The 25,913-nt window shown below is 37.2% G+C and overlaps 1 protein-coding gene across 17 annotated transcripts in view; it reads right to left on the bottom strand.

Moving 5' to 3' along the window:
- LOC105420082 (vacuolar acid trehalase) overlaps positions 1-25,913 on the bottom strand; it is a 66,867-nt gene that overhangs the window by 24,497 nt on the left and 16,457 nt on the right. For 5 of the 17 annotated variants that reach the window (XR_016059434.1, XR_016059433.1, XR_016059432.1 and 2 more), the window contains exons 3-5: positions 24,463-24,504; positions 21,236-21,277; positions 2,048-2,131 (exon numbers count right to left, since the gene is read on the bottom strand). Coding sequence is in view for 2 of the 17 variants with exons in the window: in XM_088872233.1 (XP_088728359.1) it covers positions 2,048-2,131; positions 21,236-21,277; positions 24,463-24,504 (168 nt within the window). In the remaining 15 variants the exon portion in view is untranslated. Of the gene's footprint in view, positions 1-2,047; positions 2,132-21,158; positions 21,278-24,462; positions 24,505-25,913 lie in introns of all 17 variants that reach the window. The other 12 variants (XR_016059437.1, XR_016059436.1, XR_016059435.1 and 9 more) reach the window with 3 other exon arrangements.

Below are 25,913 nucleotides of genomic sequence, written 5' to 3'. Positions count from 1 at the left end.
AGCGTCCTTTATCACCATTAGCTGGTTCTTTAAAAGGGCCCTGGATTGAGGGAGCGGTCTCATACTGTGAACCAGCCAGCAAGGGTGGAAAATCCTCCCCTACAAGACTCTTCATGACCCCATCAGTAGTAGCAGCAGCAAATACAAGCCAAGACCAGAGTGAATCTCTCTGCTCATGATAGCTTGAGCTCTATTTTCATTTTGCTTGTTAAGAGTCAATCCTTGATCATCCTTCTCGATATTAAGAGTAGTTACAGAACTAGTGGATAACTGATCCCTCCGCTCATGTCCATCACCATTGCGAGCATTGCCAGGGCCACTGCGAGGGGTAAAGCCTCGAGCATTCTGAACAGAGCCATTATTAATCACCTTTTGGTTTTCTTTAAGATCCCTAGAAACACAATCCAATCTAGGATTGTGACCCAGACCCCCATCATGCATAGCACCATTGTTCAATATATTAGAAGATAATAGGTGATGATTAAGAGTCATACCAGAAGCCTTCTCCTGCAAAGAGAACAAGGAATTTCCAGATCTGTATTCACTGCCATAGCCAGATACAATGAAATAACCAGCAACGTTATGCCCTTTCACAGCTCCTTCTGAAGATCTAGACGTAGTTGTCGCAGCTGCATTGGTAGAACCAGGAGTACTAGATTGAACATGAAGATCTGTCACAGAGATCTGCGAAACATCAACTTTGCCTTTCATAACATCCACTGATTCAATCCCTGGAACACCAGCTCTATTGACACCAGATCCAACGTGAAGATCCAAGAGAGCCTGATCAGATCTAGTAGGATCTAATCGAGGTCCCTCCTATCCAGAAGTACACAATCTGCTAAGGACAGAAACAGATCCATTGCTGCCAGAAGTACACAGATCTTTTGAAAAGTCCATCTCTGTCACCAGATCCAAAACTGATGGGCTCAAAGACAAGGGCATCCCTCTTGTTAATAACATGAACACCACTAATAGCAACACGAGAAACAACCCTTCCACGCACATCAGATCCAGGAAGACCAGACCCGGTCATGGAACCAGCACTGGCACCGCCATTGTTAGAAACGAAACTTCCAACACAAAACCGAAAAAGAAGATACCCTGGATCAGGATGTTTCCCCTCCATAGGAAAAGAGGTGCCACAAACAAATGAAACCATAGGATCACCGGTCATCACCAGAGAGGCACCACGCCACCATGTTTAGGTTCACATGAGATGGCTCTGGTCACGCGGGAGGGCTCTGGTCACGCGAGGTGGTTCTTGTTGGGGATCATCATTTGTACAATGCATGTTTTAGGGATTGAGATATCTAAGTGTTAGGAAACCCGATCCCAACCTTTTGCAAACGGCGATCTTGAGCTTTTGGCATCTCAATCTCAACCGAGTATCTTGTTCTTAACCTTAAAGAGTATGTATAGCCTAGGACTATATATGCTGTAAAGTAGAGATCTCTATAGTTATACCCAGCAAGTGATGCAACAATATTAAGTAGTTGCATTGTTAGTTAGCTATAAATAAAAAATAAAATAAAAATCAAATTTGGTTATCTTTGTCTTTAAGCTAGGGATCGAGATCCTTAATAGTAGGCACATAGATCCTCAATAGTGGGGATCAAGATCCCTTGAAGATCCCTATCCCAGAGCGCTGAAGTGAAATTCTAGAGCGGGATCGCCACCTACTTTGAGAGATCCTGGCAACTATGCATGGGACAAATGGATTATCTTTGTTCTTAAAACATTTTTGCTTAAATTTCAAATGCTAAAGCTGATGCCTTACACAGTTTATCCACTGCTTGAGGTATCCACGTATGATTTATTTACAAACTAATTCTTTCAATTTTTTATTAATAACGAATTTGCTAGAAAGAACGATAAATTTCACGCATAGTAAATAACGGAAACCACCTCAAAGCACCCCCAGCATTCCACATGAACAAGCTCAAAATAACTATGATGTCGATTGCTTCATAAACATGAAAGGAAATGTTCAAGTCTATATGTACAAGGATTCAATTAGAGCATGAACACATATTAGAAATCTCACCTTCATGTTTTCCAAATTAGGCTGCTGAGTGCTCATTGCATCCAAAAGTGAACAATTTATCATGTCCTCAGTAAAATAAATAACCTGAGAGAAAAGAAACATCAAAGATTTACGAACTAGGAAATTGGAAAAGACAAAGTAACACATTAAGAGCACATAGTATCATTGTCGTCTCAATCATTGAGATGGTGTTACTGTACCTGATGGAAGGGGAGCATTTACATGCATGGAAGCAAATCAATGCATAAAATTATGGCAGTTCTAGAATTAATGCATAATGATAATTATAACCATCCCATATATCTTGCCCCTCGAACCATTTTTGTCGAAATTTGAGGTTTTAAACAAGAAAAAGACAGGTTAAATCATTTATAACTTGGTATGGGAATGGCTTTTGCGGTGCTCTACATCAGTTGTCTGCCATTACAAGACACAGAAGCTACATATAACTAATGGACCCATGCGGCTGATGAACTTTTTATAGTTGATATTTTAAGTACATGTACCATGCATATCAACGAATAGTGTAAGTTCTTTGTGGCATTAGCAAATAAATCTTAAGACTACAGAAGATTTCCCTAAAGCCTTTGAGAAGCCCTCTGATGTCATGTAGAGCAATGAGAGGCCCAAATGAGTACAGCCCTTTGGATGTACTGTTTTAACCAGAGTCGTAGGAAGCACAAGCAGGAGCGAGAGTAGAAGAATTGTCAATTACTAAAACCTCCCTAGGTGGGAGCCTAGTCCATAGAATTAACTAATTAATAAATAAAAAATCAGAATTATATAAGAAATTTTATTAAAAATTAAAGAAATCCAATAATCCCAAAAAATCCAGTAAAAAATGGGCTAAGAAATTGGCAATATAAAAAAATTAAATAATTATTAACTAAATTTTATTTCGTTAAGAAATAATATTTATATATTCCTTTGAGTTTGTATTTTACATAACAATAATTGAACAAGGTACAACAAAAAGATATTATGCTGAGGAATGTTGAGATTACTAATAATGATACAAGGAAGCTGAGTTTTATTGATAAAATTTGCTTTATTTACCTGTCACACTTTGCAACCTCCAAGGCATATCAAGCTGCTTTATTTAAATTTTACACTTTACAACATCCAAAGCATTAGAGAGAGAGTATGAGCACATTTAAGATCTAAATGGATCATTTTATTGGCCTCTTGTTACCCCTTAGAGCCACTAGGTGGATCCCTAAAAAGGGATCGAGATCCCCTAATTTAAGAAATGTGATCCTTTGGAGATCCCCATCCTGGAGTGTTGAAGTGAGATCCTGGAGGAAGACCAATATCTAGGTTGGGAGATCCAAATAACTGTGCCTTTGAGGTCACAAAATGCAAGCAACTACAAGTCAATTCTAAACAGTCGTTGAGCATTCACATTGGCTTCTGGGGCACATGGTTACATGCAAATGTTAGAACCCCGTGATTCCCCTTCACCTCACTTCTTTTTTTCTGTCTTTCTCTAATCTCATTTCTTTGTATCAATCTCTCTCTCTCTCTCTCTCTCTCTCTCTCTCTGCTTGTATTTGTAATAGAGTGCCCACAGTCACGCTCTCTCTCTCTCTACTTATATTAGTAGTAGAATGCCCATAGCTAGTGAGCAGTAGTGATATCTCTCTCTCTCTCTCTCTCTCTCTCTCTCTCTCCTTATATTTGTAGTACAATGGCCACACCACTGAGAAAGAAGTGAACTGGACATATGCATGACCTAGCCACCTCAACATACATCCATGCTACCACCGCAAAGCATGGCTCATCACATATCACATGATGAGGGGGCACATGCCAGGTCATAGCACAGCACTACTTTGGACATCAGTGCGTGGGTATGAACTCACCAGTTGGACAGTAGTCAAGCCCTAAGTGGCTGTCTCAACTCCACAGTACTGGAAGGTAGAGACCATCTCAAAACCTTTCCAAGGCCAGTAGGTGGGCATTACGTTCTTTATTTTTCTTTCAAAGTGGGCATGGTTCCAGCTTAGAAATTCAACCAACTGCGATTTGAAGCAGCAGTGGAGGATGACACATTTTGAAAAGTGGGCATGGGTTCCATTTTGGAATGTTTGGGTTCTATTTTGGCATGTTTTTGTTGGGGTTATGTGGCCATTTAAAAACTTTACGAGAGCACGTAAAACTATGACTACAGTGATATGATAACTCCAATGGGAGTCGGTCTAGAGGGACCAAAGGATTATGGTCCAAAGGGGCCCAAGTTGGCAATACTGATGCCATGACTCAAACGAAGCTTGACGAGCTAGGCCGAGTTGCATTCTAAAACCCTATGATACCTGGGCATACAACACAACCAAGAAGGGTTTGCAGGATTACCCCTTGATGAAGTCGGAGAGATGCCCAAAGGACTTAGACCCTTGTGTGTGATTGGTAGGCTTGAATGGACCAAGGCCGCAATCCTCATTGTGACCATCACACGGTATGTATATATAATAGCCATATTGGGAAGTAGACACTATTGAGGGTGTTGCAATGCATATGTGTGAAAGATACACCCCATGCACCTATTGCGATGACTGTGCACAAGTCAGCGTGACCTAGGCTTGTCCCTACGGGGAACCTGTAGTCCATAGACTAGGATTGTGTTTCCACCACCTATTGACTAGCTTTGGTAGTCCAGTCATGAACCCTTGTAATGGACTGTGGGTCATCGAAACCATTGGGTGAGTTTCAGAAAGTGAGTGTGGCACATAGTCACTACTAGACATTGGGTGCCTTAGTATATTTGCATTTTTCTTAACGAAATTGGAACTGATTCCCATCAAATGTTGTGGTAAATGATTTTTAAAATATTAATAAGAATTTGTAGAGGCATCTAGATATTTTATTTTATCAAACTTATTAATAAATTAGCTAAAATTGAATTTTCAGGTATTTAACTATCCAAAAAGAAAAATTAAATATTCAGGGTTTTCTAAAAATCAATTTAATTGTTTTAAAATTTAATTTAGATTGTGGGGACCCAAGATTTAATGGGGCCACCACATTAGGCCCACTTATGTGGGGCGTGGGGCACTTGCATCATCCATAAGTGGGGCGCCCCACTCTTTCCTATTCCTCATATGGTGTGGCTTGTGCATGAAGCCACCTAGTGATTTGCAAATCAAAATGGAATGTTATGTGAAACCAAACATTGGTTTCAAAATAAGACAGTCTAGAAGATTGATCCAAAATAAAAAGGAAATATAACATATTTTCTCTATACTAAATATTTGATGGGATTAGGTTAAGGAAACCGAGGAATAAGCTTCTAGCACCTTCCATTAGATCATATATCTATGGATCGTATGACTAAGATCATAGGTAACCTTTGATGAATGGTCTAGATGAAATCTCATAAGGATGGCCAAACCCTAAGAAACCCTAATCCTAGCCTTGCTTCTATATGATATTACATATGGAATGAAGTAGTATCGAGGGAATCACACAAGGTATGTAAAACATAAATTTTCCAGGAGACTTACAAAGTATTTCATTTCACCTTGGGAAAAACCCTCACTTACTAGAAACTACTATAAGAGTCTTCAACAACAACAATGCCATTATAATACGAGCATAGTTTCTTACAGTCCGGATGAAACAAAATAGAATAAAATAGAGGCTAAAGTAAAAATGTGCATGACCTTAAAGGATCCATGGGAAACCAATTTCACAACAATCACCATGCGAAAACCACAACAGTATAAGTACAACCCTTGACTATCACTCACTCGCGATAGCGCAAGAGGGTCCGATTTCGATCTAATCTCGGGAAGCAAATCTCTTACCACCACATGACAAAGTTCTCATCTCATATACATTCCAAAATCATCTCATGATTGGGCATAGAACCAATTAAAACAAATGGGGAGAAAACAGAGCTCAAAGAGGCTCGAAACACACTAGTTTCAGCCCTAGGGTTTGGCTCAAAGGTCCTAACCACTATGGGATCAAAGGGGACCTTTTTCCTTGCATAGAGCTATGGGAAAGCTCAACGTTATGTTTTTATGTTAGCATTTCCAGTAACACAGAAGTCCAAACAGTTTGCAAAAGATGACATGAAAACTATGCCAACAAAACACAAAGCAATAAGCTCTTACAACCCTAACCCTTATCCATTACAATAGGGATACTTATGATTAAATATGCTCACTGTTTTTCACAAATTACAGAAGCCAAAACAATCACAAAACAGTGGAGAAAACTGAATGGAAGTACGGGATGAGGTTATGAACAATATACCTTCATCTTGGGTGCAACACATGTAAAGGGCAACTCCATCTATGTCCTTGAAGATGGTATTACAATGGGGTCAAGAGAATTTTCACCAATCCTTCATAAACATAACAGCAGCCAAAACCTTGCTCAACAACAGCCATTAAACAATGGATGGTGCGTGATGAAGCTTAGGACACAAGGGCTTCATCATGGGAGAAAAGCATTGAGAGGGTGACTCCATTTGTGATCTAGAGAGGGCGTATTAAACTGGTTTATAGAAAATTTCCAGCAAGGTTTTCTAGACATAACAGCTCCTAAACAATGCTCAAAGGCACCCATCAATTTATAGATGGTACGTAATGAAGGTTGGAATCCAATGACATCATCATGGGAGAATGATTCAACAAGAATCAAAGGGGTACTAACACTTTCAAGTGTGAAGACCATAAGCTCAAAGAGTGGGGCATGGAACTCCTTCAGAGATGAGATTAGAGATTGAAAAGATGAACTAGACTTTTCATGTGGGGTTCATATCATAGATTAGATTTCAACCACCCATAGAGTGATCCAAGGATTAAGAGAGGCTTAAAGTCCTAGCCCAGCTAATCACCATTAATGGCTATTACATGGATGGTGATTAATGATCACACCCTTATCACCATACCCACATACCACTTTCACTTACTTTCAATAATATCAAATGTGCCCTCAAACCCTAATTTTCAAAAATAATGAATCTCCACCATTCATCCTACCATCGCTAAATCACCACCATCAAATAAATATCTCACATTGCACATGGGTTGGACTTGCTTTTATGCTTACTCAAGTTCCAAGTGGAGTGAAGCTTCCTCTTATGAAATGTTACTTTAACAAGTGGGGGACATGTCATAACTTGTTCCCTTATCACCATCATACTAATGAGAAACCCCCATTTAAAATATCTAAAGTGTGAGCAAATCATAAAATTGAGAATTTAATTAAGTCATGAAAATGAGAAATCTTTACACTTATACACACTATACGTGCTTCACACATGCGCCATAAATCATTTTACACTTATCTATGTTGTATCTTATATTCAAACTAGGTCCCACACCAAGTTTTAGGCCTTCCATGTCATGCCCATAGGACGATAACGTGGCTGCCCTATAGGATGCACGTGTGGCACACATTGGCCATTTGTGTGCCACATGCCATATATGCGAACGTCCTTAATTGAAATTAATATACAACAAAGTTTCTCAAACCATTTTCCTTCGAAAATAAAATTCTCAAAAATCATACAAAATTATGATAAATCAATTTTCATCATTTCTTATCAAAACATTAGGGTTTGGCACTTCCAATAAATCCGGGGTGGAAAAACCTGATTCTACAGGTGGTTGGGCTGTATAGTACTCCACTGGGCTAGAGCCAAAAATCCAAACCAATTTCTCAGACCAATCAAACAGGTGCCTATTAGTTACAGGCTTCAGTCCGAACATGAGTGCACCTATCAAAGCTGGCCGATAGTTGGATAGACCCCAAGGTTGTTCAGTGGATTATAGGTGCCCCCCAATACATGCACTCTTGCGGATGCGAGGGTCCTCTCTCAGTACGCATGCACAATTCTGATAGGCGGATCTTACCATATCAAAACGGCTTCCCAAAATACGATTGTCTATGCACACGCTGTGACCAAGCTATACGTGTCAGTGATTTTGGGCCTTTGTCCTCTTACAATCCGAGCTATGCTCACACCGATCTTATACAAAACAAACATTATATATATATATATATATATATATATCACAAACTGGGATCCACTGATCCCCAAGCCCTGACTCACACAACATGAGGTGAAACTAATCCTCCCGACCGTGACTAGAGGAAAAAACCTAAAACCTCTCGGTTCACAATATGCTCCATGAACCTTGCCTCAATCTAAACAGGGTTATTTTCGCCTATCCAGATCCCAGTAAGCAAAGAGTCCGGTAGCCACTAGTTACTCCCACTGTGAGTCAGAACAGTGATGGCATCGCATATAAGGCCTTGAAAGGCTATATATCCAACATGGAAGTCATCTCAATAACTCTAAGACTTGAGCTCCCTCTCCCTAAATGTGGAACACCATCCTCTCTCTCTATATACTCCTCTCTCTCTAAAATCAAAGAAAGAAAAAATGGGGAACACCCCTAGGTTTTGTGATACGTAGAAGGGGCACGCCCCATATAGTGTGAGAAGAAGAGGCCCCATCTTGCATGCATTCTCTCTAGTACTAAGTAAGGTTTGACATTTCTTCTCATTTGTTGAGATTCAAGAAAGACCTAGCTCCCGTACACCATCAGTGGAAGAGACCCAGTGTGGGGTGTACGAAGTCCTTAGGGGTAGCTTAACGCAACGCATTGGGTGATTCTAATGGCTCCATGTTTCTTGATTCTTCATGCATTCTAATTTTTTTTTTTTTTTTTAAAAAATGTAGTGGCTTGTAAGAGAAGATCTTAGATTGTATTAAGTTTTATTTCTGCAAATTAAAGTTGTAGCTTTGGACATTTGTAAGTGATCTAGCCAATATTGCAAAAGAAAGGAAAATTTTAAACTATACATATTGTGCGAGATCACATCGTCCTCTTTCAGTTTTGGGGCTAGTCCTGAGGGAAGAGCATTGCACTCTAAATTTGCTATGATTAGTTCCTGCTTGAAAGAATGGAATTTGAATCGTAACAAATTTAGATTTTTGAGGTCTTTCAAAGTAGAGTTTTGCTCCTTTGGCTCAGGTTACTTCTTTAAGGTTTTCACTTTCAAGGGTTAAAACTTGAGGTAAGGGGTCTCATAGGACATAACATAGCACAATTTATTTTTTGTTTTGGCACTTCATGTGCATTGCTAAGCAAATAATGTGAAAGGAGTCCAGGAAATTAAATCTGCCATTCAGCAATAAAAGGAGCGAAATATGATTATAAATCAAGTCAACAGCAAGAAAATGCTCTCATCTAATTTCCAAAACAAACTCTTCACAAAAAAGTACCAAGTTTAAGTTTTCTAGGAACAATCACAAGTTTAAATAAAAATAAAAGCCCCACAAAAAAAACTCCCTACATCCCATGTTAATGCCTCTCTCTCTCTCTTTCTCTCTCTCTCACATACACACACAGACACACACCTCCCCCCTTCAATTCACTCTCCATTCCTTTTCTAAAGGGATAAAATTCCCCCCCATAAAGAGAGCATCCCAATAAATTCAAACTTATCCTAAAAAGGTAAAGTTTGACTAAATTACTATTCTTTCCCCATATTAGATAAAACTATTGTTGGGGTTATGTGGCCATTTAAAGGCCTTATAAGAGCCTTATAAGAGCATGCAAAAATATGATTATAGTGATGTGATAGCTCCAATGGGAACGTAGTTCGGACGGACTATGTGGCATGGTCTAGGGTGGACTGTGGGGCATCGCTGATGCCGCTACTCACCTGAGCTTTGACGGGCTATGGACACAACCGATAAGGGTTTCGATTTAGGTCGTCCCTTGATGAGGTCGGAGTTGTACCCAGGTAGGTGGCCAGGGGACTGGGTGTGACCTGCGTGTGGTGGTTGGCCAGGGTACTGGGTGTGACCTGTGCGGTGGTTAGCCGGAGAGCAACTGGGCCAAATGCTCATCATTCATCGCACAACATGTACACTGCAATAATCATCCAGGAAGCAGCCCTCCGGGTGAGGGTGTGTCGTGTACATGTGCCAAAGAGATGACTCCCTGAATGCTGGACTGTGTTGCAAGGACCTATAAGGTATTATGCCAGAATGGGACTTGGGACTTGTCCTCAGGGAGGGACCTATAATCCATGGGCTAGGATCATGTCTCCATGATTTATTGGCTGACTTTTATAGTCCAAGCATGAACTCTTTTAATAGGTTGTGAGTCATGGGAATTGTTGGGTCAGTTTGAGAAGATGATGTGAGAAGCAATTTCTAGAAAGGATGGAATCCTCAATACATTTATGATATTCTTGATTGTTTGGATCCAATTCACCACATAGAAGCCCACTTGGGCAACGAGCCCACATAGGCCATGCATGGTGGAACACCCCACCTCTTCCTTTCCTTAATGAGTGGCCCTTGAAGCAAACCTTCTCGGTGATTCAAAACGCAGACCACCCAGTGCCTAGGCAGTCCAGAAGGCAGTCCAGAAGGTCTGGACACATCACCCTGGCCTAGGCGGAAGGTCCATGGGCGCCTGCCCAAGGCCTACGCCCCGCCCAGGGGCGGAAATGGGTTTTTCTTAGGATTTTTTTGGAAAAAAGAAAAAATGCTTTCAAAGGTGGGTTTTAAGTTCATTTGAAACCTAAACCCACAAGAACCCATTTTCAAGAGAGAAACCTCCAAAGAACTAGATTTTGTAATTTTTATTGGATCGAAGTGTTTCTCAAAGTTATGGGAAATGGATCCAAACATCATCCATCAAGTTTAGATTTAGTTTTGGAGTTTTTTAGTCCTATTAGAGGTTGTGTTTGAATATTTTAGCACCAGAAAACATCTCAGAGGTGGGAAGTTTGGAGTTCGAGCAATCAAAGTAAGTGCAAACTTTATTTTTTAGATTGCTTGTTTTATTTTCAGATGTCTTCATCAGGATCTAGTCGAAGTGGAGATCCGGGTTGGAATATGGATATAACTAAAATCCGAATGACAAAAATTACACAAGATGTAATTATTGCAAAAAAGGATAAAATGGGGGCATAAACCGGTTTAAGAAACATCTTGTCGGTATTAAGGGAAATGTTGCCCGTTGTAAAAATGTTCTTGTAGCTATCAGTGAGGAGATTAACCGATATATGAGTTCAATAAAACACAAACAGGAACAAAATCCTTGTCATTTAAATAGATTTATTTCTAGTTCTGCTAGAAGAAGTGATCTAGGTTGATGATGATGGCGTCGAATCTTATGCATATAATGAGGCTTACCCTACTCTTGATAATGATGATGATGACGGCTGAAAAATGAAGAGTTGAAGACACTTGACTCTTGGTGTTGAGTGTTGACTATTGAGTCCTAGACTGTATATTTTCTGAATTTCTGTATATTTTTTTTTCTTATTTTTAGTTTCTAGTTTCTACTATCTAGCTTTTGTGTGTATCCGTGTATGCTTCTATGGTTTTAACATTGTATGAAAATATGGATTAAGGACTATCAAAATTCTCCTCATTCATGGAAATATTAAATATGGATTATGGATGGAATATCAAAATTATAATATTTGTGGTTAGAGTATAAAAAATTCTCCTCATTTATGGTTACAATATTAAAATTCTAACATTTTTCTTTCTACTGAGCCGCCCAGGTTCTGGGTGCCCGCCTAGGCGCTGGGTGGCCTAGACCCTCATGGTCGCCTAGGTGCCACCTAGCGCTTTTTGAAACACTAAGCCTTCTAGATAGTTTTGAAATATTATGAAAGTATTTCAAATCAAGAATGATTGTTTTAAAAGTGGAAACTGTAGAAATTGATGAGAATTAAATAAATAAATATCAAGTAATTTCTCTACACAAATATTTGATGGGAATAAAGTAATGGAAACTAAGGGCTAATGGAAACTAAGGGCTAATGGTTGTAGCTCATTCATTTAATTATGATGGTTGTTCTAAGGAATAAAGGGCTAAGATCTCTTCACCCCACAGGTCCCCAAGATCTCCAAAACCTTAAAACCCAAAACCTTAGCCTCTACTCTATAAATACACTGTAGGGGGTTCATTCTCTATACTCTTGACCAGTGCTTAGAGAAGTGGATAGGTGACCCGAATCGTTCACACCCATAAGCATCTCAGATCAGTGGATCGGATCGAAGAACCGGCTGAATCCACAAATTTTGTCCCAAAATTTTTCAAAAAATAACTATAAATCTATAAAAATAGTGTTCTTTGCGTTTTTGTTTTTAAATTGGGGGTGTATATCATGTAGTTTCATTATTTGCAAAAATATGTGAATATTGAGACGATGTTTCCTTGTTTGGATGTCCGTATAATTATTAATTCTCATGTAATATTATAATATAACATCAAAATAATTTAAAAATATTAGAAAATACTTCTATATTGTAAGATTAAAAAATTAATTTACCATATAAAGTGAAATTAGCATCACATCAAACATTTATTAATGCACTTTAGTCATCCAAAATTATCACAACCTAACTAAGTACAATATTATACATTGATATTGGAATTATTGGTTTATATTTTATAATTATTTTATTATACAAATTAGATTAAATTTGAAATTTGTCGTATAATATCCTCCAATGTGAAAATTTTGATTAACTATAACAAAAAATTATACATTATATAAATTATAATGTAAAGATATTAATAAATAAAATATCTAAAAATTTGGTTATCAATATAATCAGTATAATTGAAAGTTGGACCTGATGAACTAGCACGTTTATGTAGTTTAAAATTTTCCGTTTTTTAACCAGCTAAAGCACTAACAAAGGTCCAAAGATTACAAAATAAACTAAAAAAAACAAAGAAGGAACACAATTTGGATTCTCACTTGCTACCACTTAATATAACTTTGTATTTCTTATTTAATTTTATGAGATTTGGATCCAATTTTGTTAAGGGAAACATGAAAATACTGAGGCACGCCATCTCTACTAAAGACTATGAACCGCACTCACTTTCTCATACTAACCGTAGTTCCCATGACCCACAGTCCATCACAGGGCTTCATGATTGGGCTACCAAAGCTAGCCAATAGGTGAAGGGAACACAATCCTAGTTTATGGACTACAAGTTCCCCTTAAGGACAAACCTATGTCACACAGACATGTGCACACACATTGCAATGGGTGTATTGAGGCTATCTCTCAGACATGTACATGGAAAACTCTCAATGGTGTTTTGCTTCCTGATACGGCTATCATATGTACATGTCATGTGATGGTTTATGATGAGGATTTGGCCGTTGTCCCTTCAAGCGTACCAATCACTCATAAGGGTCACACAGTCCCTTGGAAGACTACCCTGGGCATCTTTGACCTTATCAATTGGCAACCCTGCTAACCCTTCTTGGTTATGCTACATGCCAAGGTATCATAGAGTTTTACTATTCAACTGGCCTAGTTCATCAAGCCTAGTTTGAGTCCCGACATCAATATTGCCAACTTTGGTCCCCTTAGACCATACTCTAACTAAAGTTCATTGTTCCACTACAGTAAAATTGGTCACATGTTCTCGTAAAGCCTTTAAATGGCCTCAAAAACCCCACAATAATACCACTCTATGACCATCCTTCCAAAAAGTGTAGGTGTTAAACTCACCATTATGGATGGTTTCTAGTGATATTAGCAATGGCACCCTAATAGTATGTGAAAAGTATCCATTGGTCAAATGTCACACTAAACCTCATCTTTATTGAAACTACCAAAAGAAAATTTAATCAAGCATCAAGAAGAAATAGGTACCTCAGCTCAAATGAGATTGGTGCAATATCATACCAAACCTCATCTTTATAGAAACTACCAAAAGAAAATTTAATCAAAAGCATGGAGAAGTAATAGGTACCTCAACTTTGCGTTTGAACATGCAACCTTGTAAGGATGTTGATCATTTCCTACCTTGAGATGTAACTTGTCTACCATCTCTTGAAACACAATGTTTTCACAACTCCTTTTGTCGATGACAACCTTATACACTTTGCCATTAAATGTACACTGAGTGCAAAATATGTTAGTCCTCAGCCAAGGCCTTCTTGGGTGCACGTGGCAATGAAAAAGCACGTCAATTCAACAAGATCTAGCATTAATCATGTTGGGTTTTGTGGCCTTTAAAGGACTAGAGAGCTAGGAACATAATATTTATAGTGGAATGTGAACTTCAGTGGGAGTGTCTGTTGACTAAGCAAGGGTTGGGCGGTTAATGGCCCTAGTCATGTCCAAAACCCTTAACCCTAGAAATGTGTCACTACCGAAAAGGGTTTGCAGTGGGTTATCCCATATTGAGATTGAAAAGATGCCCAAGAGTCATGTTTGTAAGCCAAAAGAACTGTGTGATCTCCTATGTACGATTGTAGGCCTGTGAGAGCACAGGTCAAAGCCTCAACAAAGTTCTGCATGGCATGCACACATGAAAGCCGCGTTACTGGGAAGCAGCCTTATATAGGGACACGTGTACATATCCATAGAGAGAGCCCTCTTTGCTCGGTGGTGAGAAGTGTTAGACTTGCTCTTAAAAGGAGGAACTGAAATCCATATTCCAAGATCATGGTTCCACTGTTTACTATCCAACTTGGACAAGACTTAGAGATTGTTGGTCACGAGTCTTCGTTTAATTGGATAAGAAAATAGTACCGGATCATAGTTTCTGAGGCGAATGAAGTGCCCTTATTGTCGCTTATTTTGAACCATTAATAATAGTCCACTACTAATATATTTTATATTGGTATTATAAATATTGTAATAATTTTTAAATATTTTTTCATAATTTTGAAATATTATTTTTGCTGCAATTTTCATCAGAAGGGTATTTATGAAAATTTCATAACTTAAAGTTAACACATGTGGGACCAAGTAACGAGCCCCACATGTGAGTGTCTTTTTTGTTTTTGTAGGGGCCACGTGCCACCCCTAGGTGGCGCGCCTTATATTTTAAAACCTTTGTGGCACACCACTTTTCTAGCTATAACAGGGTAACACACGACTTTTTTATTTTAAAAAAAGGTGGGCACGCCACCTTTAGAGGGATCGTTCAATATTTTTGGTTCAATTTTAAAATATGTTAAAATAAGAAAATCTAATTCAAATTAGATTTGGTTTGCTATCCTTGAGATCTATGATAAAGATTGATAATATTTCAATTCTAAATGAGAGTTGGACTTGGGTCAAATTTTAAAGGGATAAGGTTCCCATCTTTCCATACAAAATCGTGATGGATGATTTTTTAGATGGATAGCTCTAATTAAATCTCTCTTACCCCAAGAATTTCCTAATTATCCTAAAAGCAAGCTGGAAATTGGATAAGACATACTTGGATTGGAATCCTATTCAAAATAGGGGTTACATCTTGTTTCTCTTTAAACTTATTTTAACAACCCCCCCCCCCCATCCACCCCACCCCCCGTCCCTCCCTCCCTCTCTCATTACAAAATTTCTCTCCCAAAAAGCAAAAAAAAAGACTCACACACCTTCTCTCTCTCTTCTTCACATCAGAATTTTCTTATCTCCAAGAAACTTGAAGTCATGTGCCCCCCAATCTTCACCCATAGGGAGGCACACCACTTACTCTCTCCTCTATATTTCGCGTAAAAGAAAAAAATAGGCGGTGTTATAGAGAAACCTTGCAGCAAGGGTTTGTTGTATTTTGAAAAAAACAAGGGAGAAGCCCAACATTCAGAGAGCTCAATTGACAAATTCAGCCCAAATATGTTCGTATAGGATTTTTATAAACCCTAGTTGATTTTAAGCTCTCTAAAAACCCTAGAAAAAGAAGTATTGCCTAAAAAGCTTCCCTATCTCATAATTTCCAGCAATACCTTAAGTTGTAACAGTACGTCATTGGTCAGGGAATGGGGTGTAGGGTGTACCAAGTCCTGGTAGGATAACTCCAAGCATCTTCCCAGTAGTTTTAATTAATTTACAGTATTATTTCCTAGCTTCTATGAATTTCTAGGAACTTATTTTGTTCTAGAAATTATAGTGGAAGTTTGTCTTAAGTTCCTAAATTGTTTCTATTTCTCTTGGCAGTAACAATAAATATCCTAGGTTGTATCTTGGGTACTATTTTAATTTACAACATATTGTAACCCATGTAAGTGGAATTCAAGTATTTAGAATTAGAATAAAAGAAATTTTTTTGGATTTAATACCTTGAGTTCCACATAACCTTTTATTGGTATCAAAGCCTCTATTTTTTTTATTGCCATTTTTTTTTATTTCTCTAGAAACATGTTACCATATGGTTTCTTAGCTGAATTTACCAAGTCTGAAAGATTTGATGGGAAAAACTATGCTAGTTGGAAGAGAAAAATAGGATATATCCTCTTTGAAGAAGGACTTGCCCAAATGCTTATTGATGACCCCCCAACTGTTCTAAGAGGAAATGCTCATGAAAGGCGGGTCGTAAGAGATGCTTGTGCTCATTGAGAGCGTAAAAACACTCTAGCGAAATATGTGCTACTTATGACCATGGATGACATCGATGCTCATAAGTATAAGCACCTGAAAACTACAAAGAGATTCATGAACGACTTGAGACCGATTATGCCTCACCTTCTCTCACTAGGAAGACAATGGCTATGAAGCAATATTCAGATATGAAGATGAAGGAGGCAAGCTAATCGAGCATATACAGCAGTTCAGAACTTTAGTTCGTGTAATCGAGGCTGCACAAGTTTAAGCCAAATGAAAACATGCATATCTGCCAGTTGCTGAATTTTATGCCGAGTTCATAGGAAAGGTTTATTTCAGGGCTTTCCGCAGGACTTTCCGCAAGGGAGAGCAATGCCGAAGTTGAACGAGATCATCACCAAACTTAAAGCCGATGAAAGGAGATTGTCTCGCGATACTTCAGCCTTGAATGACTCCGTAAATCTAGTAAACCTTAAACCAAACTCCAATTCATTCAAGAAGAAGAAGGGCAAACGCAAGAATAAGAAGAAAACGAATGAGAATCAAATGGGTAATACTGGGCCTAAGAAGAAGAAGGATTTTAAGAATACCTAGTACTACAACTGCAAGAAATTTGGGCACATTACTAAAGATTGCAAAGCACCCAAGAACGCGAATCCTAAGGGCAATAGGGAGCATGCTTGTGTGGTCCTTGAGAACATGCTAGCTGGCCCAAACGTAGGGTCATGGTATTTTGACTCAGGGTCCACTGCTCATGTGTCAAACACCAAGAATTGGTATAGAAATTTCAAGCCTGTTGCCTCTAATCGTCAATATACCTATACGGATGGGAATCAAAAAACTGAAATTCTTGGTATTGGAGATTTCATCCTTCCTTGAGAATGGAAAAAGCATGGTCCTAAAGCAAGCTCTTTATGCTCCTAAGATGAGGAAGAGTTTGATTTCAGTCACTAAATTAGCTAAGGTAGGCTACTCCGCCATTTTTACTGATAATAAGGTGGAGGTGAAATATGGAGATGAATTAGTCATGAAAGGTCATCTTGTAGATGGTTTCTTTTCAGTTGTAATAAAGAACTCAATTTCTTTTGTCTCGTGTTATAATGGTAATAATGATGATGCCTATAAATGGCACATGAGACTAGGGCACATATATCCTAAAAGGATGGAGAGATTAAAAAGAGAGGGATTAATAAATAATCTCAATGGAAACTTAACCACTGTGATTCATGTGTTCAAGGAAAGATGGTTAAGAAATCCCTAGCAAAAGCTCAAAGAGCTACTGGCATATTAGAAGTTGTCCATAGTGATAATTGTGGACCTATGAATATAGCCACTAAGGGCCCTAAGAGGTACTCTATCTCCTTTATAGATTAACACTCCCGTTTTGGCCATGGATATCTATTAAGTGAAAAGTCTGAAGCCCTAAACTAGTTCGAAGAGTATAAAGCCGAAGCAGAAACCCAAAAAGATAAGAAAATTTAAATTATTAGATTTGATAAGGGTGGAGAATATCACGAATATTTAAAGGATTATGTACTGAGCAAGGTATTATACATCAATATCCTATGTTGTACACTCCTCAGCAAAATGGGGTAGCTGACAGATGGAATAGGACCCTGATGGAAATGGTGAGTATGATGAGACATGCTGAACTCTCCCTAGATTTTTGGGGAGAAGCTATTTTAATAGCAAACTATATCCTTAATCAGACTCCCACAAAAGTTGTCCCTCTAACTCATGATATTTTCAATGGTCGAGTTCCATCCCTTGATCACCTCAGAGTGTGGGGATGCTCTGCCCATGTCCTAATACCCCATTTAAATAGGACAAAATTATATCCTAAAACTGTATGCCCATCTTTATAGGATACCCCCCACATGGTAAGGGATACTATTTTTACAATCCTGACACAGGAGCTGCCCTTGAGAGTAGGAATACTCATTTCCTTGAGGAAGAATTCCTCGAAGGTCGTGCCACTCTGAAACAAGCCAAGTTTTATGAGATAGAAAATGACACAAGGCCTTTGATCCCAATCCACGTTGTCTTAGGAGAAGTAACCGAATTAAGAGAGAACCTGAATTCTTCATCTACTAAGGAGCATATTATGAGAGAATTGAAGAAGAATCCCTACGTGAACCCTGTTCCCACCAAGAAGCCATAACATGTCATGAAAAGGCACAATGAGAAGAAGCTATGATTGATAAACTTAACTCGATTAAACAAAACAATGTTTAGGAACTAGTGAAACTACCTCCTAATATAAAACCCATAGGCTGCAAGTGGATTTACAAGAAGAAATTAAACTCAGAAGGGAAGTTGGAGAAATACAAAGCCAGATTACATGCTAAAGGCTTTCCCCAGAAAGAAGGAACAGCTTATGATGAGACCTTCTACCCTGTAGCAAAATTCCCTTCCATTAGAATCATAATAGCTATAGCATCCCATTTCAACTTCGAACTCCACCAGATGGATGTTAAGACTGCATTTTTGAATGGGGAGGTAAAAGAAGAAATTAATATGAGACAACCAGAGGACTTCGTAGAAAGGGAAAGGAAAATCTAGTGTGTAAACTCAATAAGTCCCTTGAAGGCAGTAAACAAGTATCAAGGCAATGGTACATTAAGTTTCAGGAGACCTTGTCATCTGTTGGTTTTGTGCCAAACCAAGAGGGCTACTGTGTAATGTCAAGGTCAGAGGAAATGACGAGGTTTTATCTCTCTATATGTGGATGACATGTTAATTGCCAGTAGTACGATGAGTCTCGTAATGGAGACAAAAGCTTTCTTATCACAGTATTTTGATATGAAGGATCTTGGAGAAGCATCATATGTCTTGGGAATCAAAATTACCCCGGACAGAAAATTCAATTATCTCAAGAAACATATTATAAGAAATTCTTGAAAGATTTGAAATGGAAATTCGCTAACCCATATTAACCCCCAATTGATAAGAAGACCAAGCTTAACCTAGCCATGTGTCCCTCTACTCCAAAAGAAAAGGAAGTCATGCAGAGAATTCCATACAAAAGTGCAGTTGGGTCACTAATGTATGTCACGTCAAGGACAAGACCAGATTTATCTTTTGTCACGAGTTTGATTAGCAGGTTCTAGAGTAATCCAGGCATGGAACATTGGAAGGCCATCAAAAGAGTGATGTGATATTTGAAGGGAACCGTAATTACTGACTCCTTAATGGGGGAGGCTCGGATATACAGATACAAGGATATTTAGATGCCAACTATCAGGGGGATACAGATGAGAGTAAGTGCACATCCGGATATATCTTCACACTTTTAGGTGGAGTTGCTTCTTGGTGCTCAAAGAAACAGAATATTGTGGCACTCTCGACTATGGAGTCAGTACGTGGCATGTTGTTTCGCAACTAAAGAAGCAGTCTAGTTGAAGAAGTAGAATAAACTAAAGATTTGATCCAGTGAAGTGCCCTTGTATCAAAATCTTCTGCGACAACTAAGAAGCTATTTGCGTGTCTAAAGAGTCACGGTTTCACAAGAAATCGAGGCCTATAAAGTCGTGATACTACCACATTTGCAACGAGATCCGAGAAGGTGAGATTCAGATTGTACATCTTCCGATAGATGCTATGTTAGCAGATCCTTTGATAAAATGATTGATGGCAAATGTTTTCTCCAAACGTATACATAGGATGGGCTTAAGAGAAAATAAGAGGGAGTGAATGTATGGCCTTCAAAGGCTAAGTGGGAAATCTTGGGTTTTGTGGCCTTTAAAGGCATAGAGAGCTTGTAAAAATGATATTTATAGTGGAATATGATATTTATAGTGGAATATACATTTCAATTGGAACTGTTACCGATGTTCGAAATCTATTAAGTCCGGATCTCCTCATTTATTGTTTCTATCCATCTCATGTTCACTATTGTTTCATGCGAACCTGGCTCAAGTTCTTTTATAACTTTTGTCAGAAAAACTTGATGTTCAATAGAAAGGGACTGATTCCTCACCCACCTTTGTATTGGATGCCGGGTGTGTGCTGATATCCTAGGTTTGTTTTGGGCTCCAATATCAAGGAGCTGCGAGGTACTACACATTCTTGATTCATTTTTTCTTGAGTATTGGCTGATATATCAGGCTATTCCTCATAGCCTCAGCTTCCTTAGCACAATATCCATTCTTAGGCTGTTATTTATGGCTGCTCCCTCTCCTTTCTTCCTTGACAGATATTAATGCTTAGTCATGACTTTCTTACTTTAATCTTGTTCAGAAAGCTAATATCTAAGAAGAGCTAATGGTTCATCATATAACAAGCAAATTGCATTGGTTACATCAATATTAACAATTTACTTCTTGGTCAGAACTGAAGATGCATATTGAACATAGGACCCTGACTATACTATCCATTCATTGGACTTTCATCCAAGCCATTATAAATAGGAAGCCTATGATCTTATGGTAATGGCAGTCATTCACACTGCAATGGAGCCTAGCATAAGCAATTGAACACATGAAATTCACCGACAAACACACAAACTACTTGGTAAATATTTTCAACAACTGTAGTTAAATATAAACATTTAAACATAAGAATAAATGAAGAAAATCCTAGACAGAAAATAGGCAACTCCTCCAAGATTTCCTCAAGGATGCAAATCATAAAACACCAAAGCTATTACTTTACGTTCACAGTAGATATTATGAAAAATAATAATTTACAATATGGAAAGAATACTAAGAAACAAAGGGCTCCAAATCATAAAATAAACTCATATGACATCAAAGTGAAAAGAATGCACATAATATGCACCTGATTAGAAGAACAGCGAAGAAAGATCAGCAATATGTCCACGGAATGATAATCTCATTTGTGTTCAGGATATATACCTTCAAAAAGTCACCACTCAATTCCTCTAGAAGTTGATATATCTACAAAAACACATAAAAGCTCTAAGATAGAAATTACTAAGTTATGTATAGAAAGGATTTTGGAAATAAGACGTTATACACATTATCTAAGAAACAAAGAGGTATCAAGGTAATTCCATCACTATGTGAAATATGTCCTTTCTCCTCACAAAGTCCTCAATTTTTTTTTGGACATTCAGCTGGGCCAAAGGCACACCCCAGCCATCTAATTTCACATCTGACAAGTAAGGTGGATTATGACTTCTTTGCACCCAAGTGTAAGCAGCCTCTTGTATTCTCTCTCTCTCTCTCTCTCTCTCTCTCTCTCTCTCTCTCTCTCTCTCATATATACCTGCATACATACATGCATACATATGTGTGTGTATGCACGGGTGTGTGATGAAGATGTTTTCATAAGCGAACAGGCCTATAGCATGGTTTAGGCCAGACGGCTGAGATTAGAAGATTTGCACTCAGCAGCATAGATTGAAAGAGAGAGATCTGCGAGCCATGTTTCCCTCTTCAACTTGACTTCGACTTCCCTCAGCCAATCCTTCAACCATAAGCAAAGCATTGCTGGGAAAAGCCTCACTAGTTGGCAAATTGGGTCATCAAGTCTAGAGAACACATTTGCCATATCTCACAATTTAACTACAGAAACAACAACCATTAGATCTCACAGAGTGGAGAGAATGCAAGATAAAGGGAGAGACTTGAGAACACATTCAGATCTATCATCGCCAAAAAACCACGATAACTAAGTTTATTAGATCTCAACTGCTCAAAGGAATTGAATGAAGGCTTACGGATCCAGAGGCAAAAAATCAGACAACAGCAGCTCAACTCATAAAGATTGTGGAACACCAAGAAGAGAGAAGAAAGAGAGAATTTTACTCTCCAGAAACTAAAAAATCCAAAGAATTGCTCATGAACATAACAAATTGCCAGCACAAGACCGGAGAAAAGCAACCCTAAGATCACATCAGAACCTGATAAGGGAAAAATAATAGAAAAATAACCAGGAACTACAAAGAAACTAAAATGAAAAGAAAAATCAGCTAACCCTATCTTTGCCTTGCATCAATGAATCCAGCATCAACCAAAAGGTTCTCTGTTATTGAGCTTCACATCCTCATCCACGATCATCTTCAACAGCTCCTAAAAACCCACCTTGGGACTCCACCCCAACACCCATCTTGCCTTGTTCACATTCCCCCTCATATTATCCAACTCTAGCAGCCTAAAATACCACAGATCAATACAAACATGAATGCTCGCGCCTCGGCCCAATGCATCCGAATGCCTCCTTAAAAATTCTTGCACACTATGCCTCCTCTGTCACCACGACATAGTCATCCATCACATCCTACGGAATTATAAACGACATCATCCTCACAGTCCACCACAAACACTCAAACCTCCTGTGCCTTCGAATAACCAGGAAACAATTTTCTTTTGCAAACTAACTACTATGTGAACTATCTCTATTGACATTTCTGGTAACAAAATTCTCTTCCATTTGTTCTCTCATGGTTAAACAGAATCTGCACATTGGGTGCAGTGAGAAGAGGCTTCCATTCTCCCTTTTTCCCACTAGCAGTAGCTCGTAAAAGAGGTTTTTAAGCCTCTCTCCATCTAATTTATGGAACATGAACCTTCTAATCTCAGTTGCGTGGCCAATAGGCCGGTGGGCTTATGAAATCTCTCTCTCGCTCATCTATATATATATATATATATAAATATATACATATATATACATATATATATATATGAAGATGCTCGGGTCAGCCCACTAGCTTATGGAATAGTATAAGCCCAATGGCCCAAATTCAATCTAGGCCGATCTAATAGTCAGGACTGTATTTCAATAATATAATTTTAAAAATTTTTATATCAATCCAAATAACATAAAATTTGAAGCACCAACTCTTCTCATCAAGGCACACCTAATAAAAATTTAAAAAAAATAATTAGCATAAATAAATTGAACAAACTACCCCTTGACTTTTCAGCGGTTTTTACTCAATTTATTTTTTGTGAATTATTTTTTTGATATTTTTATTAGATTCCACTATTTTTTAAGAATAGACGCTCCAAATTTCAAGTGATTTGGATATGTAGAAAAAAATTAAAATTCAATTATGAAATACAACCATGATCATTGGATCGGCCCAGATTCAATCTGGGCATTGGGCTTATACTATTCCATCAACTAGTGGGCTGACCCAAGTATCTTCCATATATATATATATATATATATATATATATATATATATATATATATATATATATATATATATATATATATATATATATATATATATATATATATATATATATATATATATGTGTCAATTATTATTCAAAAACAAGCTTTTTCTACGAAGGACATTTTGGAAACTACCATTTCCCAACTACAGTTTAGGTATTGCACTTAATGTGTTTAAATGAGACAATTAATAGGTTTTAACTTCTTGAACTCTAATTTTCATGCATTCATAGCTTTCTAAAACCCTAGAATCTTCTAAACCGTATTTTTAATTTCATATGCAACTAAAGATAACAACTTCAATAAAAGAGCCTGTCATCAGCCAAATTATCTTGAGTTTGCAAATGCCCTCATTTCAAAACCACATCTATATCTTTGTTTCTACAACAAGAAAACAAAGGCTACTTATGGCATACCGGGCTCAACTTTAGAAGAACATTGGAAAAAGTAAAAAAAGCTCGGTATTGTATCCCTCATATGTAAAGAAAAATAATATTGGTTGGATTTGGGCTTCAATGGCTGTTGATAATTCCATTTATCTAAACTACCAAGATGATTGTGTCACACATTGATTCAGGGCGACAAACTCTCTCTCTCCCTCCCAAACTTGAACCTGGTTCACACACAATCATCTTGGTATACGTCACACATGAGTGTAACACATTGAGTGCTAGTGTGTGTGCACGCGCGTGGGCGTATGCTTGTGGGTGTGTTTGTGTGCAGTGCATATGTATGTAACTATATATTGAGACAGAGATCCTATGAAGACACCCATTGGAATTTGTTGTGCCACTGCTGCGGAATCTTTGCATGATCCATTCTTACAATTGAAATCATTTGTGGCATAATTGATACAATTATTCTTCAACGTAAAATTGAGATTGCTTGCTCTAGATAACCCAACAGCTAAGAACAAAGAGAATGGGAAAATAAATACCTTTGAACTTTCCTCCAGTTCAAATCCCAACAATAACAAAGCCTACAGCAGGGAAAATGGACCTTAGAATGCAATACAAACTCAAACCCATGATGATATCTATGATATAATAAGCGAGAGGAGGTCCCCTTTTATTATATTGACAAATGTCCTTTTGAATTCCAAATTTGACCATTTGATTTTTATTTATCCATATTGATCCTTTAATCTCTCCATAAATCTCACCCTTAATTAATGTCCCAATAAATTTGGCCAAAATCAATATTGCCAGATTGATCATTAATTAAGCGTAGTATTATATTGGTAAAGATAATCATAAAGTTAATATTTCAAACAAAGATAATCATATATTAAATAGATATATATACAATCATGTAAAAAATAAACTCAAATGTAAGGATGTTTTTCATAATAATATCTACTTACAAGTGAATAATACATTTACTAATACAATTGAACACAATTGCAATTATTTTAAGAGATAATAAAAATAAATCAAAAAAGCTAATTCTATTTTTAACTATGTAATTTTTAATAATTGTTTAATCATTATAATTAATTATATTTTTACAATAGGTAATAGCAAAAAAAAATTTATAATGATCAAAATCATGATAGATACAGAATTGTAGTAATAGAAACTGTCATATTAATTATTCAATACATGAGAATGCCAAAAAATGTTCATAAAAATAATTAACCAAAAATACTTATATTGGTAAACGCAAAAATAAAAACATAATTCCAAAAATACTTATATTGGGTAAACACAAAAAATAAAAACATAATTCCTTCTTTCTTTGTTTTTCTTCTAATACTTACTTATAAGTAATTAATGTATTTACTAATATAAACAAAATAATTTAATTTATGTTAGTAAATGATACAATTGTAAATAATAAAAAAGGGACATACAGAATATTAATTACTCATAAATACAAATTACAGAAATACAATTACCTCAAAAATAAGTATTTTTAAGAAAATAATTACCTCAAAACACAAGCCACATTAATAAATAAAAATTAAAATTAGAAAATGGAAAAATAAAAAACTCCATTTTCCTTTATTCACTTCTATTTTTCTCATTCTGTGTTTCATTTTCTATCTGTGCATTATTAAGATTTCCAACATCCAAACCTAAATTAAAAACAAAAACAGAGAGAGAGAGAGAGAGAGAGAAAGAGAGAGAGAAGTATGTTACCAACATTATTATCAATTGTAAGTCCAATAGATATCTCATTATTTACTTATAAGTAATACCAACATTAGAAATGAATATCTTTATTTTCTCTAACTCTTTAGAATAATATTTACTTATCAGTAAATAATGTTTTTACTAATATAATTGTAGATAATTTCCATTTTTTTACAAAATAGTATATGAATTGCCAAAAATGCAAATTATATAGGCTAGCAATACATTACCATATAAAAAAGGAAAAAATTGA

Source organism: Amborella trichopoda, chromosome 7 (genome assembly GCF_054954075.1).
Source record: "Amborella trichopoda isolate Santa Cruz 75 chromosome 7, AtrichopodaSantaCruz75HAP2 v2.0, whole genome shotgun sequence".
Taxonomy (NCBI): Eukaryota; Viridiplantae; Streptophyta; class Magnoliopsida; order Amborellales; family Amborellaceae; genus Amborella; species Amborella trichopoda.
This window is presented reverse-complemented; position numbering and strand designations above follow the sequence as displayed.